At 44.5% G+C, this 15307-nt stretch overlaps 1 protein-coding gene across 1 annotated transcript; it reads left to right on the forward strand.

Moving 5' to 3' along the window:
* Positions 1-5243: 5243 nt before the first annotated feature.
* Positions 5244-14786, forward strand: LOC149454640 (sarcolipin-like). The gene is made up of 2 exons (XM_089687300.1): positions 5244-5401; positions 14178-14786. Exon 2 carries the CDS (start codon positions 14253-14255, stop codon positions 14346-14348), a length of 96 nt encoding a protein of 31 aa, XP_089543426.1. The 5' UTR covers positions 5244-5401; positions 14178-14252; the 3' UTR covers positions 14349-14786.
* Positions 14787-15307: the final 521 nt, after the last annotated feature.

Below are 15307 nucleotides of genomic sequence, written 5' to 3' on the forward strand. Positions count from 1 at the left end.
GAGATTAGGCAGAGCTCCTGTTTTTCATACTTGTTTCAAAGCAGTGTCTCAGAAAACCGAACTCAATAAATTTATATTGCATGCTTACATTGGTCCAGCTTGGCACAATGAAGATCAGTATGTCACTGCATCTTATCTCCCTGTAGTCCACTTAGGCCGTGTACAGGGGCGGACTGACCATTTGGAAACTCAGGCACTGCCCGAGGGCCCGGGGTCAGTAGGGGGCCCCATGAGATGCCCCTGGTACCTTTTTTATAGGCTTTTTTGAGTTTGGGCAAGGACACAGGGGCCCCATGATTCCCTATTGCCCGAGGGCCCCATGAGTTGTCAGTCCACCCCTGGCCGTGTATTCAGTGAAAAATTCATGAGGGGTGGTGGTCCTGAACAAGCAACAACCTATGGTCAATGTGTAGTGAGGCAGCAGATTACACAGAACCTGAGCTGGACCTGAAGATCACGGCTATCAGTGCCAAATACTCCAGTGATTTCCAGCTTCCCCAGTGGTCCTTCAGATATGAGTATTGCCTGTTTACATTGTGCCATGCTGGATCAAAGTAAGTATGCAATGAAATTAATTCCTGGAGTTTAGCTTTAAAAACCATAGATCAAACTAAAGTGATATTAAAGTATCCTTTTTTTTCTCATTAAAATAACAAACGTGTCATGCTTACCTGCTCTGTGCAATAGTTTTTCACAGAGCAGCCTTGATCCTCCTCTTCTTGGGTCCCCCACAAGCACTCCTGGCTCCTCCTCCCTTCTGATTGCCCCCATATTCATATGGGGGCACCAGGGGCAGACTGACAATTCATGGGGCCCACGGGCAATAGGGGATCATGGGGCCCCTGTGTCCTTGCCCAAACTCAAAAAAGCCTATGAAAAAGGTACCAGGGGCATCTCATGGGGCCCCCTACAGACCCTGGGCCCTCGGGCAGTGACTGAGTTTACAAATGGTCAGTCCGCCCCTGGGGGGCACTCATGTGTGCTCGCTTCTGAGCTCAGCCAAGCCCCCTGCTCTCTGCTCACAGGTTTTCACTGACAGAACCAGGAGCCAATGCAGGGGGGTGCTGCACTTAAAAGGTTTTTACCTTCATGCATAGAATGCATGAAGGTAAAAAATCTTTTACTGTATAGACTTTACATGTTCATGTAAATTCCAAAGTCATTTTCAATGGTTTTACATCTGCAGCTTCATTTAAAATAATACCAGGTGATCATGTTATGAAGGTCCTTGTTTAAGCATTTCTTGTTACAGGGTGACAACTTTCTGTCTCCCAGTTCTCTTTCCCTAGCTCTTTCAACACATATTACATAAACATGGCTCACTGTTGTCACTATCAGGAAAGAAGTAGAGTATTTCAGTAGCAACACTAAGTATTGCTGGAGATAGAGGGGACAGTCACCTAGGCTGATACTCTATAAGAGCAGTCACAGCCCTTGTAGCAACCTCTGGCATCTAACATTCAAAGCACAGGCACACCTGGAGTTCTAGGTCCTACTCACAATGCCCAAGGACAGCTGTCTCCAATCAACTTCCCTCTGACACTCTTCAGTGAAAGGGGGAACTTCTCCAGTCCAGCATCCTAAAGTAGTGTCCCCCAGCAAATGTCTTTAAATCCAGGTTCCTCCATGTCCTCAGCCAAGCACAAGCTGACGCCTAGCTGCAACAGCTCCTCAGTAACATAGGCTGCCTCCCAGGCCAGAGGCTTATGGAGATGAGAGCTCTGGACAAGCCCTCCCGAGCATTTATCTTCTTCCCATCTACTCTCTGGGCACCCCCCCTCCGACTGAAGCCCAATAATTAAACAAATATTATTAACTTAGTGGCTTGCCCTCCTACTTTTAGAATTTTAGAAGCTTCTTTCAGAGACAGGCAGAAGCAATCAACCCCTTGGATTCGTTGGACTCGGGATAGCCTTGACCAGACCTTGCAAATAAATTGCTGCTCAGGTGAGTACAGCAGAGCCAAAAATTCAATGGATTCAGCCTAGAGTAGGATACTACACTGGTAACACAGCTTAACAGCTGAAGGGAGCCATGGCCTGTGGTTAGACCCCACTACAATACTCTGGTAGCAATAAGGGAGGTGCTCTCCACAGTAGCTGGGTCTTCTGGAGAAGCTGTGCCTGTACTCTATTACGCTCTGGCCCAACTGCACACATGCCAGTTTTGACAGTGGAGGGCCTCCCACCTGGCTGAAGATCAAATGCCCAGCTACTTCTGGCTTTTCAGGTGTTGCTTTTCTGAGCTGCTGAAAGAGGGAAGAAGAGAAACTTATCTTCCCTGGTTATGTTCAGGAAACCAGATAATTGTGAAAAAGGGAGTTAAAGTGCATCTGAGCATGGTGAGTAAATAGGCACTCTGCTACACCCCAACCCACTTGAACTTGCTGGCCCTGGAAAGTATGTAGACCATTTAAATTCATCCTGCACAAAGAGTACAGGGGGCCTGTTAAACTTAGGTCTCTAGAAGCGCCTTAGAGGTTGAGTCTGGGTTCCATCTTTCAGGTCAGAAGGCAACACATATCTGTCTTCAGATGTGTTAGTTTAAGGTGATGCAGAGGGCTCCGTAGCATGGACCTGATCTCAGTGACCATTGGGCTGTGTAATATTGTCAGGATTTATGGATTCCCCTGGGAATCTTGGTGATAACAGTAGAAAAGAACGAGGCAGTCATTACTGAACCTATTCTGGGGGTGTCCTGTCTCTCTGGATATCACAGACTGGTACTCCTGAAATAAGCGATTGTAAGATAAATCCAGGGATTTCTTCCCATGGCGTTTGCAACTTTCCTTGCTGGTGTGCACTAGCACACTGTCCCCAGGTTGAAGGTCACACTCTCCTTGTTCTACCCAAGATGGGACTGTTGGACTTCAGACAGACATAATTTCCACTCCTGAGTCCAGGGAGTTAGAGTGTGTTCAAATTCTACTGTGGACACTGTGGCCCATAGGTCTGTGGATCCTCTGACAGTATGGCCAACCATAACATGGTAAAGGGAGCAGCCAAAACTTGGTAAAGTTGTCCACCATGACTAGAACATTATTTTTGAAATGTCTGAGTGTAAAAAGGTCGATGGTCAGTTTTGAATTGCAAAGTGAAAGGAAAAATGTTGACCTAGAATACCTAGAGTTTTGCAGACACACATAAACCTATAGGATCATCTTTAAAATAACAAAATATGGGCAAAAAGCCAACACTTTGTCTGAGCCTTCATTAAAATAGAAAATACTGAGAATTACATTAACATAGAAACTACTTAGCAACCATCAACTGCTGAGGTGATAAATGTTTTAGTCAGTAGTATGTACAGTGGTAAGTAATGTAAAACACAATGTATAGAGTGCAGTGGTTAGCAGTATGTGTCATAGTCATAGGGCCACTTATATTGCTGGAAAAGATGGCTGCTGTCTATGGTAGGAGGGAGAAAGGAGGAGGACAAATGGCCAGCACTGGTGGTCAGCAGGAGAAAAAATTACTTGCATTGATGGTCATTAGGATAAAAATATCAGGGATCAAGGGGTTGATGCTCAGGGGGAGTAAAATTGCCCAGTAACAGTGGTCAGGTGGGGCAAAAATAAGTGGTATTGGTGGTAAGCAGGAGGATAATAGGGTCAGCATTAGTGGTCAGTGGAAGGAAAAAATGCCTGGAATCAGTGGCCAGTAAGAAGAAAATACTCAGCATCATAGGTCAATGAGAGGAAAAATGCCCCATTGGGATGAAAGAGGAGGCACTGGTGCTTGGTGCTGGGGCAAGTGGGCCGCTTAGTGTGTATAAAGGGGGAGGGGCAATAGTGCTTTGTGGGTGAGGAGGGGCACTGGTAATTAAGGGAAGGGGGCACTGATGCTCTGTGGAGGGATGGTGGGACATTGGTGATCTGTGGGAGAAAGGGGGGGGGGGCTTGTAATCTGTGAAAGGAGAATGGAGCACTGATGCATCATGGAGGGAAATGGGGGCACTAGTACATTGTGGAGGAAGTGGGGCACTGATGATCATTGGAATAGAGGGGGGGCACTGGTGCTTGGTGAGGTTAGGGTAGGGTACATTGATGTCAATGGGGGTCAATAGTGTTCAGTAAATTACTTTAACTATGCACACCCTGGGCTTCGCACCGCTGTCTTCCTCTGTCTCCATCTGTCAGCAACTACAGTATTGTGCTCATGTTGGGCAGATATCACCCCACCTAACAGAGAAGCAAAGAAACTGAAGCTAGGTGCAGAAATTCCTGCACCTGGTCAGCAGCTGGACACAGCCTAGATCCACTGGACACTGGGACTTTGGAAGGTATGAATGTTTTCAAAATGAACACTGCCAAAATGGACCACAGTGGAGGATATGGAAATAAAGCAAAGGCATGGGAGAAACCTCCACTGAATTCTCCACTCATGACTATAGCACAACCTATGACATCAAGACACAGTTGTGGTTTACTGAAAAGACATTACAGGAAAACATGCCAGTATATCTCCCTAGTGGCAGGCTGCTGCTCCGTAAACAGTTACTTTGTTCTTCAGCTTTTTAGAACCCTCTCAGTACTGATTTATTAGTCTGGGTACATTCATCTTTTTGTTGCATGCCAAGTATCTAGACAATGTACCCTACTTCTTTCTGACCTATTATAATTTTTATCCACATTACGATTCCACGTCTTGTTAAATATTTAGTTGATTAATACAATTCTTCTTTTAAAAAAAAGGAGACAGGCTATGGATGTTTTCAGGATTGTGTCCTCCAGAATAAATAGAACTCTTGTTATCATGGAATAATATCAGTTTACTAATGACTGTCTGGCAACGATTCCTAACCTACTCCTACATGGGAGGCCAATTGTACACAGCAGGAGGGAGGATTTTAAAAGGCCACCTGATCCAATTATTGGCTTCGTCAAGGGCAGTGCTTTGTGTGTCAGAAAGAATAGAGGGATCTACAGTATCAACAATGACGTAGGTGGGCGGGTGTGGAATTAGCTGCTTATTTATAGGCAGCTTGGCAAGGGTTTAACGACTTGGTAAGTTGTACTGCCTGGGCAGACAGTAAAGTGGACAGGGGCATTAGATGTAATGAGCAAGCAATGCCCAGTCTATGAACAATCAAATTATGGGATTGTACTTGGGAGTTGGGTACTAGATTAAAATATAAAACTAGCTTGCTTAAATATATATATTCCCATAATGTCAAATGAGAAGAGCTATCTGGATGCACTTCTTGCCTTATATATTACAACAAGCATGACCTCATCAGAAACTCTGCCAGTCAACTTGGTGCTTCCCACCCTCTGTCTACTTTAGTCCCAACACACACAGTCAGGAATCACATTGCTCAAGGAGGTGGGAAGAGTCAAGTCAAACAGGAATTGATAACGTCCATTGCCCTAAGGCTAGAAAATTCTGAGCCATTAGATAAGGTAACTTTCTTCTAGTAGAGTCAATTATTTGTCTTATTTTTCTAAGGCTTAGCAAAGTTTTCTATTCTTGATATTTTTATTTTTTTTCTCTGCTACATGGATAGTATGTTAAATATTACAGTCCATAGCTATTCTCAATTACAATATTTTGTTCAGCTGTCAAGCATCTGAGCTTGAATGACAAGCACAGGGATGTAAAAGGATGTAAAAGGTTGGCATGCAACTACTGCTTTTTAAGTGCACATGTTACTGCTAAAATTAAATCTGTCATCAAGACCTTCTGTACCAGAAGTCTAGCATTATGAGTTAAATTTAAAAAATGTTGATTTTAAATTGTATAGAATACAATCCAGGGCTTAGGACTTTTTTCTTTTGGATCTTAGAAACATAGGGTACAGTGCATGAGAAACATTGGATTAATAACATGGTCCCATGATGCCTTGATTTAATCTCCCTTTGGGGCACCATCTGCATAGAGTTCTGCCTGTTTGCTCAAAAATATTCTGATGGGTTAACTGGTGAGCTTTGAGTCTTTTTTAAACATTTTTTAAATTGTTTTCTTTATTAAACTTTATTGCTATCACACGTCGATGTGAGAGAGGAGGAAGATCGGGTGTCAAGCTATCAACCCAGCCCTGTAAAAACTGTCATCCTACTGAGTATGATAAATACTGGCCAATGTGTCTAGTAGCTTAAAAAGTCATTTACAATTGCACTTATGTTGCCTACACCACGTCTCTCCTTAGATTGCGTAACAGAATTCTAGTGGCTGCAGTGCTTGACATTTATAACTGGAAGACATGTTTACAGAAAAAAATTTCTATTCCCATATATTGGATCTTTTAGACCAGTTTAGGAACTCTTGGGTTATTGTTATTATTATTATTATTATACAGTATTTATAAAGCGCCAATAGTTTGCTCAGCGCTGTACATTACAAAGGGGGACAGAACATGTGACAGAACAATACCAATACAATGCAAAACATGAGGGGATCGAGGGCCCTGCTCTTTCGAGCTTACAATCTAGGAGGGAGGGGATGGTGGCACAGGAGGAGATAGCTGTGGGGTTAGGTTAGCAAAGAAGGTCCTGGAACCAACTTTTTTGGGGTTTGGAGGTTCCATTCTTGCTACTGGGGAATAATGTTGGTACTATCTGTTGGCGGATCCAGTATGATGGTATGCTAAGTTGGAGTTCAGGAAACATGGGTATGTGGAACTCAATCAAAATACCAGCTAAGCACCAACTGGTTGTCCAGGTGAAATGTAAAATATGCAAGGGAAGTCATGAAGAATTTAGAAAATACTATGATTCGTAATTCTCTCATTCACTGAAATTCCTAAAGACAAATAAATATCGTCTGCAAAGCATGGAAAGTGTAGGTTATTTGAAAGGTGGGTGTGACTTTGTTGGCAGGTGGGTGTGGCTTAGCAGCACATGTTCTGCTCTTTTCCTTATATGTTGTTTTTTCAGTAAAGGGAATTTACAGTTTATTATTACTACAGGTACTTGTATAGCGCCGTCAATTTAAGCAGCGGCAATTGATTCCTTGAGATTGGGTTGAGGGGGCAAACCCAACAATAGAATGTATAGAGTGCAACTTTATCTTTTTTGCAAAAATCTACAGTTTATACATATGATCTACTTGTAACCACAGCTGACAGAATATATGCCCATGGATGTTATCTGAAGGCAACTGAACATCAACAACACAGCACATAACCTTATAGAGTTCTGTGTCTTGAGAGACATTTGTCTCGAGTCCAGCTGCAACAGAAAATAAATAGCAAAGCTTAAAAAGGAAGCAGAAATGTTGAGAACATTTGAATACCAGGAAAACATTTTCCACTGAATGTTATATATACTTTTTGTAATTGGGACATTTTAGTGCCACTGCCAACCATACGTGCACAGATGTGCATTTTGTTCTGTCTTGTAGACTGATTTTAAACTTTTGCCTTGCAGTAACATAAGATAAAAAATCTTTTTTTTTCAGGCATTGTAGGGCATTGGCAGCCCATTCAAAATGAATGTGCTACCTTAACACAAGGTTAATGCACAAAATTTTGTTAATGTTAACATACATGGAAAAGGCACCGAAGCTCATTGGAGAGGTTTGGTGGGGGCCTGAATGTAAAATAAAATAAACCTAGTTAAAGTGTAACTCTACAGATGTTTGTTTAGTTTTGGTTTGGTTCCCCTGGAGGATCTTTTACTGGAATGCATGATTAGCACAGAGGGATATCCCATTTGATGGACATGGATCTATTCTAAGCTAAACCTCCCGGTTCCTCTCTCTAGGGTGCAATCCCTTGGCAGAATCCAGTCGAGGGACAGTGACTCAAATTACTGGTCTAATTGGAATATATAGGAACATGTGGAAGCATACATACAGAGAGAGAGGCAGGAAGGGTAGTCCTCCTCCATTACATCTGGGAATCATTGCTAGCAATAAACCCTGGAGCACCTTGCCTTACTTTACTCAAAACTAATAAGTAAAATTAGACAGAGCTTTATCTTTCTAATTTTGTATGGTGTTGAAGAAAAATAATATCCTTTGTATATAATATAATGTGTTGTCTCATTATTTGCCTATAGCTGCACAGGTATCTAATCTGTTATAAGGGCAGAACAGTGGCTAAATGGTTAGCACTTCCACATGGTAGTACTGGGGACGATGGTTCAAATCCCAACCATGGCACCACCTGCCTGGAGTTTGCATGTTCTCCCTATGCCTGCGTGGGTTTCTTCCACACTCCAAAGACATGTTGGCGGGTTAATTGAGTCCTGTCTAAATTGGCCCTTGTATGTATGAATGTAGGTTAGGAACTTTAGATTGTTCTCCCCTTGAGGGTTAGGGATTGATATGAATGTACAATATATATGTAAAGTACTGTTTAAACTGATGGCACTATATAAGTACCTGTAATAAATAAATTGAATATGCATTGGGAAATAATAATTTACTGTTTCTTGACATAACAAAACAGAAGGATCATGGAATGCTGTGTCTATATGTATTTCTATAGTAAAGAGCAGAGGTATCCAAATTTTCTAAACAAAGGGCCAGTTTACTGCCTTTCAAACTTTGCATGTGTGGTCAGTGGGAGTAGAAAATGTCCTGGCTTTAGTGGGAATAAACAATGCCCCATGATTGGTATTAGGGGGAATAATAGTGCCTCATTGTTGGAATCATTGTGGGAGGAATAGTGCCCTGCCTTTGGTGTCAATAGGAGGAATAGCACGTCATCATTGGCGTCAAAGGGAGGCATAGTGCCCTATTATTTGTGTCAATTGGAGGATTAGTGCTCCATCATTGGTGTCAGTGGGAGGAATACTGCTCCATTGTCGGTTTCATTGGAAGAAACTATGCCCCACTGTTGCTGACAGTGGGTGGGGTAAATAATGGCCCAAGGGCAAGATAAAAGCATGCAAAGGTCCGTATATGGCTGTAGTTTGGACACCACTGGTAAAGAGGTAACACAAGAAAAGAAAAATTCTAACTGGGAAAACTAAGGTTAATTTACTATAAGCAAATAGACTGTTGCCTTTGCAAGGGAAGTTGCACTTTGCAAGAGACTTTTCCCCAGAGCCTGCTGCCTTCCATCATCCAATCATGTGCAAGCATACATGCTGGTTTGTTTGTTTTTCATCTTCCTTGCATGTGATTGAGTATTCTTTGGAAAGTGAACTTTCACCCTATTCACATTGCACAGTGTAACACAGGGGTCCTCAAACTACGGCCCGAGGGCCACATGCGGCCTGCTGAGGCCATTTTTATCCGGCCCGCCGGCAGGGGCGGCAAAGGAAGGGACACTAAGTACAGGGGTGGGCAGGGGGCTGCTGTACCTTACCTGGCTCCGGTCCCAGTCCCACGACGATCCAGTCCAGGAAGCGCTGCTCCTTCATTCACTCCGGCCACTCCCTCACTCCTGCCGCTCGGCTTCACCTCCTCACCGGTGATTGGGCGTCAGAACTGTAGCTCAGAAAAGGCACACAGGTGGCCAATCACCTGCGAGGAGGCGGAGCCGAGCGGCCCTGCGAACATCGAGTGAGAGGCCGGAGTGAAGAAGGACAGCTGACAGGTAAGTGTGCCGTGCTGATGGTGCTGCTGCAACCAGGTATGCTGGCTGCAGTAGCACCTAGGCTGGGGTCAGCAAGTTACATGTCATTGGTGTCAGTGGGAGGAATAGTGCACCATCATTGGTGTCACTGATACTAATGATGGGGCATTATTCCTCCCACTGACACCAATGATGGGGCACTATTCCTCCACTGACACCAATGATGGGGCACTATTCCTCCCCCCCCACTGACACCAACGATGGGGCACTATTCCTCCCCCCCACTGACACCAACGATGGGGCACTATTCCACCCTCCACTGACACCAACGATGGGGCACTATTCCACCCCCCACTGACAACAACGATGGGGCACTATTCCTCCCCCCCCACTGACACCAACAATGGGGCACTATTCCTCCCCCCCACTGACACCAACGATGGGCCACTATTCCTTCCCCCCACTGACACCAACGATGGGGCACTATTCCACCCCCCACTGACACCAACGATGGAACACTATTCCTTCCCCCACTGACACCAATGATGGGGCACTATCCCCCTCACTGACACCAATGACGGGACACTATTCCCCTCCACTGACATCAATGACATACTATTCCTCCCACTGACACCAAAGATGGGGAACTATTCTTCCCACTGACACCAATGATGGGACACTATTCCTCCCACTGACACCAATGATGTACTATTCCTCCCACTGACACCAAAGATGGGGCACTTTTCTTCCCACTGACACCAAAGATGGGGCACTATTCTTCCCACTGACACCAGTGATGGGACACTATTCCTCCCACTGACACCAATGTTGGGACACTATCCCCTTCCTCCACTGACACCAATGACGGGGCACTATTCCCCCCCCCACACTGACACCAACGATGGGCCAATATTCCTCCCCCCACTGACACCAATAATGGGGCACTATTCCTCCCCCCACTGACACTAATGATGGGGCACTATTCCTCGAACTGACACCAATGATGGGGTACTATTCATCCCACTGACACCAATGATGGGACACTATTCCTCCCACTGACACCAATGTTGGGACACTATCCCCTTCCCCCACTGACACCAATGACGGGGCACTATTCCCCCCCCCACACTGACACCAACGATGGGGCACTATTCCTCCCCCCACTGACACTAATGATGGGGCACTATTCCTCGAACTGACACCAATGATGGGGTACTATTCCTCCCACTGACACCAATGATGGGGCACTATTCCTCCCACTGACACCAATGATGGGGCACATTTCTTCCCACTGACACCAATGATGGGGCACGTTTCTTCCACTGACACCAATGATGGGGCACTATTCCTCCCACTGACACTAATGATGGGGCACGATTCTTCCCACTGACACCAATGATGGGGCACTATTTCTCCCACTGACACCAATGATGGGGCACTATTCCTCCCACTGACACCAATGATGGGGCACTATTCCTCCCACTGATACCAATGATGGGGCGCTATTCCTCCCACTGACACCAATGATGGGGCACTATTCCTCCCACTGATACTAATGATGGGGCACTATTCCTCCCACTGACACCAATGATGGGGTACTAATCCTCCCACTGACACCAATGATGGGGCACCATTTCGCTCCATAAGACACACTTGGTTGGTCTGTGCGTCTTATGGAGCGGCCGGCCCAGTATTCCCGCCGCCGTTGTATGTCCGCAGTCTCTGGTCATCTCCTGTACTGTGTCCGCATTTGTTCATAGTTTTTTTTTTTTTAAACTATAGTCCGGCCCTCCAACGGTCTGATTCCCCCCCCCACACTGACACCAACGATGGGGCAATATTCCTCCCCCCACTGACACCAATAATGGGGCACTATTCCTCCCCCCACTGACACTAATGATGGGGCACTATTCCTCGAACTGACACCAATGATGGGGTACTATTCATCCCACTGACACCAATGATGGGACACTATTCCTCCCACTGACACCAATGTTGGGACACTATCCCCTTCCCCCACTGACACCAATGACGGGGCACTATCCCCCCCCCCCACACTGACACCAACGATGGGGCACTATTCCTCCCCCCACTGACACCAATAATGGGGTACTATTCCTCCCCCCACTGACACTAATGATGGGGCACTATTCCTCGAACTGACACCAATGATGGGGTACTATTCCTCCCACTGACACCAATGATGGGGCACTATTCCTCCCACTGACACCAATGATGGGGCACGTTTCTTCCCACTGACACCAATGATGGGGCACGTTTCTTCCACTGACACCAATGATGGGGCACTATTCCTCCCACTGACACTAATGATGGGGCACGATTCTTCCCACTGACACCAATGATGGGGCACTATTTCTCCCACTGACACCAATGATGGGGCACTATTCCTCCCACTGACACCAATGATGGGGCACTATTCCTCCCACTGATACCAATGATGGGGCGCTATTCCTCCCACTGACACCAATGATGGGGCACTATTCCTCCCACTGATACTAATGATGGGGCACTATTCCTCCCACTGACACCAATGATGGGGTACTAATCCTCCCACTGACACCAATGATGGGGCACCATTTCGCTCCATAAGACACACTTGGTTGGTCTGTGCATCTTATGGAGCGGCCGGCCCAGTATTCCCGCCGCCGTTGTATGTCCGCAGTCTCTGGTCATCTCCTGTACTGTGTCCGCATTTGTTCATAGTTTTTTTTTTTTTAAACTATAGTCCGGCCCTCCAACGGTCTGAGGGACAGTGAACTGGCCCCCTGTTTAAAAAGTTTGAGGACCCCTGGTGTAACATCTCATTCAAAGGGAAGAGCCTATTTGCCCTTAGCAAATCAGCCCTATTGGTTGTAAAAAAATTCCTTTACATGGCTATGGAAGCTTAGTTCCTTTATGTCTGGGGCACCAGGAGGCTTTATAAGGAACCTCTCCGTGCCTCTTACTAACTTAACAGGTCTGCTGTCTTATGCAGTACGAGTCTCAGGACTGTATCACATAACAAGTGACTTGGTGCGACAGAAAGGGATCAACCAACAGAGCATACTGCCTGTAACAGGAACTTTCCAGAGGTCACATTACGTGTTAATGTTAGGATTTCCCAGTACAGTGTAATCACAACTGCTAAATATTTGCTCAAAGTATTGCAAGTTCTGGCCTCGGAAGCAATGTTTCACTTACCATCGGAAGTCATGAGATGGTGTATTATTTTTCTAATTTGTCACGTATATGTAGTTGTGATTGTTTGAAGGGATGGGGTGTTAATATACTAGCATGTACAGAGCTGACCATGTCTATTGACTAAAAACTTCAAGAAAATAGCACAATGTGAAGCATATTTATCAGTCAATTACTCAGAAGAGAATTAAGAAGCATAGCAGTCAATCAAGTAGCATTTTAACAATAAGGTGGTATAGTACCACTTTTTTTTTTTTTTTTTTTAATGACAGGTTCTCTTTAGTGTTTATCAATAGTTGTGATATTTAAGGGATACTTTGGCCTTTTTAAAATGTATACTTTGCCTAAGGTAAGTAACATAACATGAAAGTATGTTAGCTATTTATAGTTTTTAATGTTACACTGTATGAGGGCAATCATAATTTCTCATTGCATGTTCAGGCTCTGCTTCCTGACTGGTAATGGATCACATGGATTGTGCTTTACTGTTCCACTTACCTCCAAACATCAACCAAAAAGATGTACTCACTATATTTTCCATTTCTGAGAGGAAAGCAGGGCAGTTGATCATGGCCGCAAACCATCAGGGACAGGTCATAGGTTCAATTATTTCCCTACTCCAGGGCAAGTTTTCTCTGGAAGTTTAAAAAAAAAAAGTTGCAATATTTACCTTCTTTCCAACTCTGCCCCCAACAGCAATTGCTTTTTGTCACAAGATATACTCTCTCTTTTGGGTTGAATGGTGCCTATTCAATCTAGAAGACTGAGGACCTGCTGTGAGTGTTGGGGGCATGGGCTGATCCCCTTGGGGGGTTGTCATCACAGTGCCATGCACTGATAGTACTCAGTGTACTGATACAGAGAGCAGTGCTGATATCATCATGTCTGCATACATCGATGGACGGCTGCTCATCACTGGGAGAAGATCCGAAGAGGTCTGGGTGTCACATGACCTGCCTGGGAAGATTTACAAATCTAGGTTTTCAGTAGAAGTTATCGCCTGATTGTGGATGGTAGTTTCAGCAGATGTCTTTATAGTGTTCCCATAAGTAAATAGCATGTGACTAATAAAACATGTAGGACGGCTGATTCTTCCTCTATATTGTACCAGACCCTCAAATTATTTCTGTTCAAAGTGTTATTGCTATAAGTTACAGCTCTTTGCAGTTTGCTATTTGCCTTATGTAATAATTATATACAGAAGTTGTGTAAGGGTTACGTTCTGTAACTAAGCTGGGTTAAACTGTTTGTTTGTGGTTATCCTGCCAACTCTATATATAGTAAATGTTGGATGAAACTCAAATCAGCAGGCATATCAAGCAAGTATGACTGACCTCATGTACATAACTGTATCTCAAGAAAAACTATAGATTATCTTTTATGATTTTTCAAGCCAAAATAACAAGATAAAAAAGAAATAACACATTCGTCCATTTGCTAGTGCCTTATGACATGCCAGGGAAAGCAAAATGCACATTATTTATAATGGTGTTGTATATGTGCTTTCTCCACAGACTGACCCTGTGAGGCTTTTGTTGCAAGTTTACCGGCTTCCTCTTGGTCCACCAACCCCTCCACAATCAAAGAAGATGGAGCGATCCACACAAGAGCTTTTCCTTAACTTCATGATCGTGTTGATCACTGTACTGTTGATGTGGCTTCTTGTCAAGTCATACCTAGAGTAAATGGACTACATGATGATTCTTAGATGCACCTAAGTCTTCAATTTCAGCCCCTTCAGTGCCGAAGAGCATCTTTTCATCAGTCTTCCTCTGCACTGAAAGGGCTGTGTGCACAAGTCAACGGCACCGCTACAGTTTGTACATAACATCTGTACATACAATTCCCTGATCAACCGCGACCTCATTTACTAGAACCAAAGAGAGTTCTACCCTCATGCACACTTTGCTTCTAGAAGATAAACACTGTCCAAAATTCAGTCAACTGATGCATTTGAATGTCATGAAAAGCCTATGAAGCTCAGATGGATGTACTGTGCTTCTTTCACCCCAAGTCAACAACATGAATGCCATCTTATCAAGTCTTCTGTTTGAGCCCCCATAATAAAATACACAATGGGACACAACTTGTTTTCAACTGAATAAACTGAAAAGTTGAAACGACTCACGTGTTGTTTGTAATTTAGGATTATTAATAGCATGATTTACACTCCCAGAAATCATGGATGCTTGAAGAGGAACTTCACCCTCCATCCCATTTATTTATTTATTTATTTATTATTCCCTACTTATTTGATGCTGGGTTCTGCATAGTTCAAATACTCACCAACCCAGGGGATCCAGCATTGTCCTGCTGAGATCGTCTTCTCTGTAGCCACTTCTTGGGTCCCATGCAGACATATTCTCCTGTGACATCATCAGGAGTCTTCCAGCTCTTCTGGGTTTCGGTGCAGCCTCCTGACCCCACCTCTCCTCTTCCTTTAATGACTGAAAAGAGGTGCAGTGCTCCTGGTACCTCCTGGAATATACAAGCCACATATTTCAGGAGGCACTGGGGGACTGCACATAATTCGCCTAGGTGAGTAGGAAGCATGGGGAGCTGGATCAAAACCTTTGCACTAAAGAAAGAAGTCAGCAAAAAAAAGACAGTAATTTCTGTAGTGGAGTTGGGGAGGGATGAAGAG

Source organism: Staurois parvus, unplaced genomic scaffold (assembly GCF_062004578.1).
Source record: "Staurois parvus isolate SC_StPar_1 unplaced genomic scaffold, SC_StPar_1.0 ptg000422l, whole genome shotgun sequence".
In the NCBI taxonomy this organism is placed as follows: Eukaryota; Metazoa; Chordata; class Amphibia; order Anura; family Ranidae; genus Staurois; species Staurois parvus.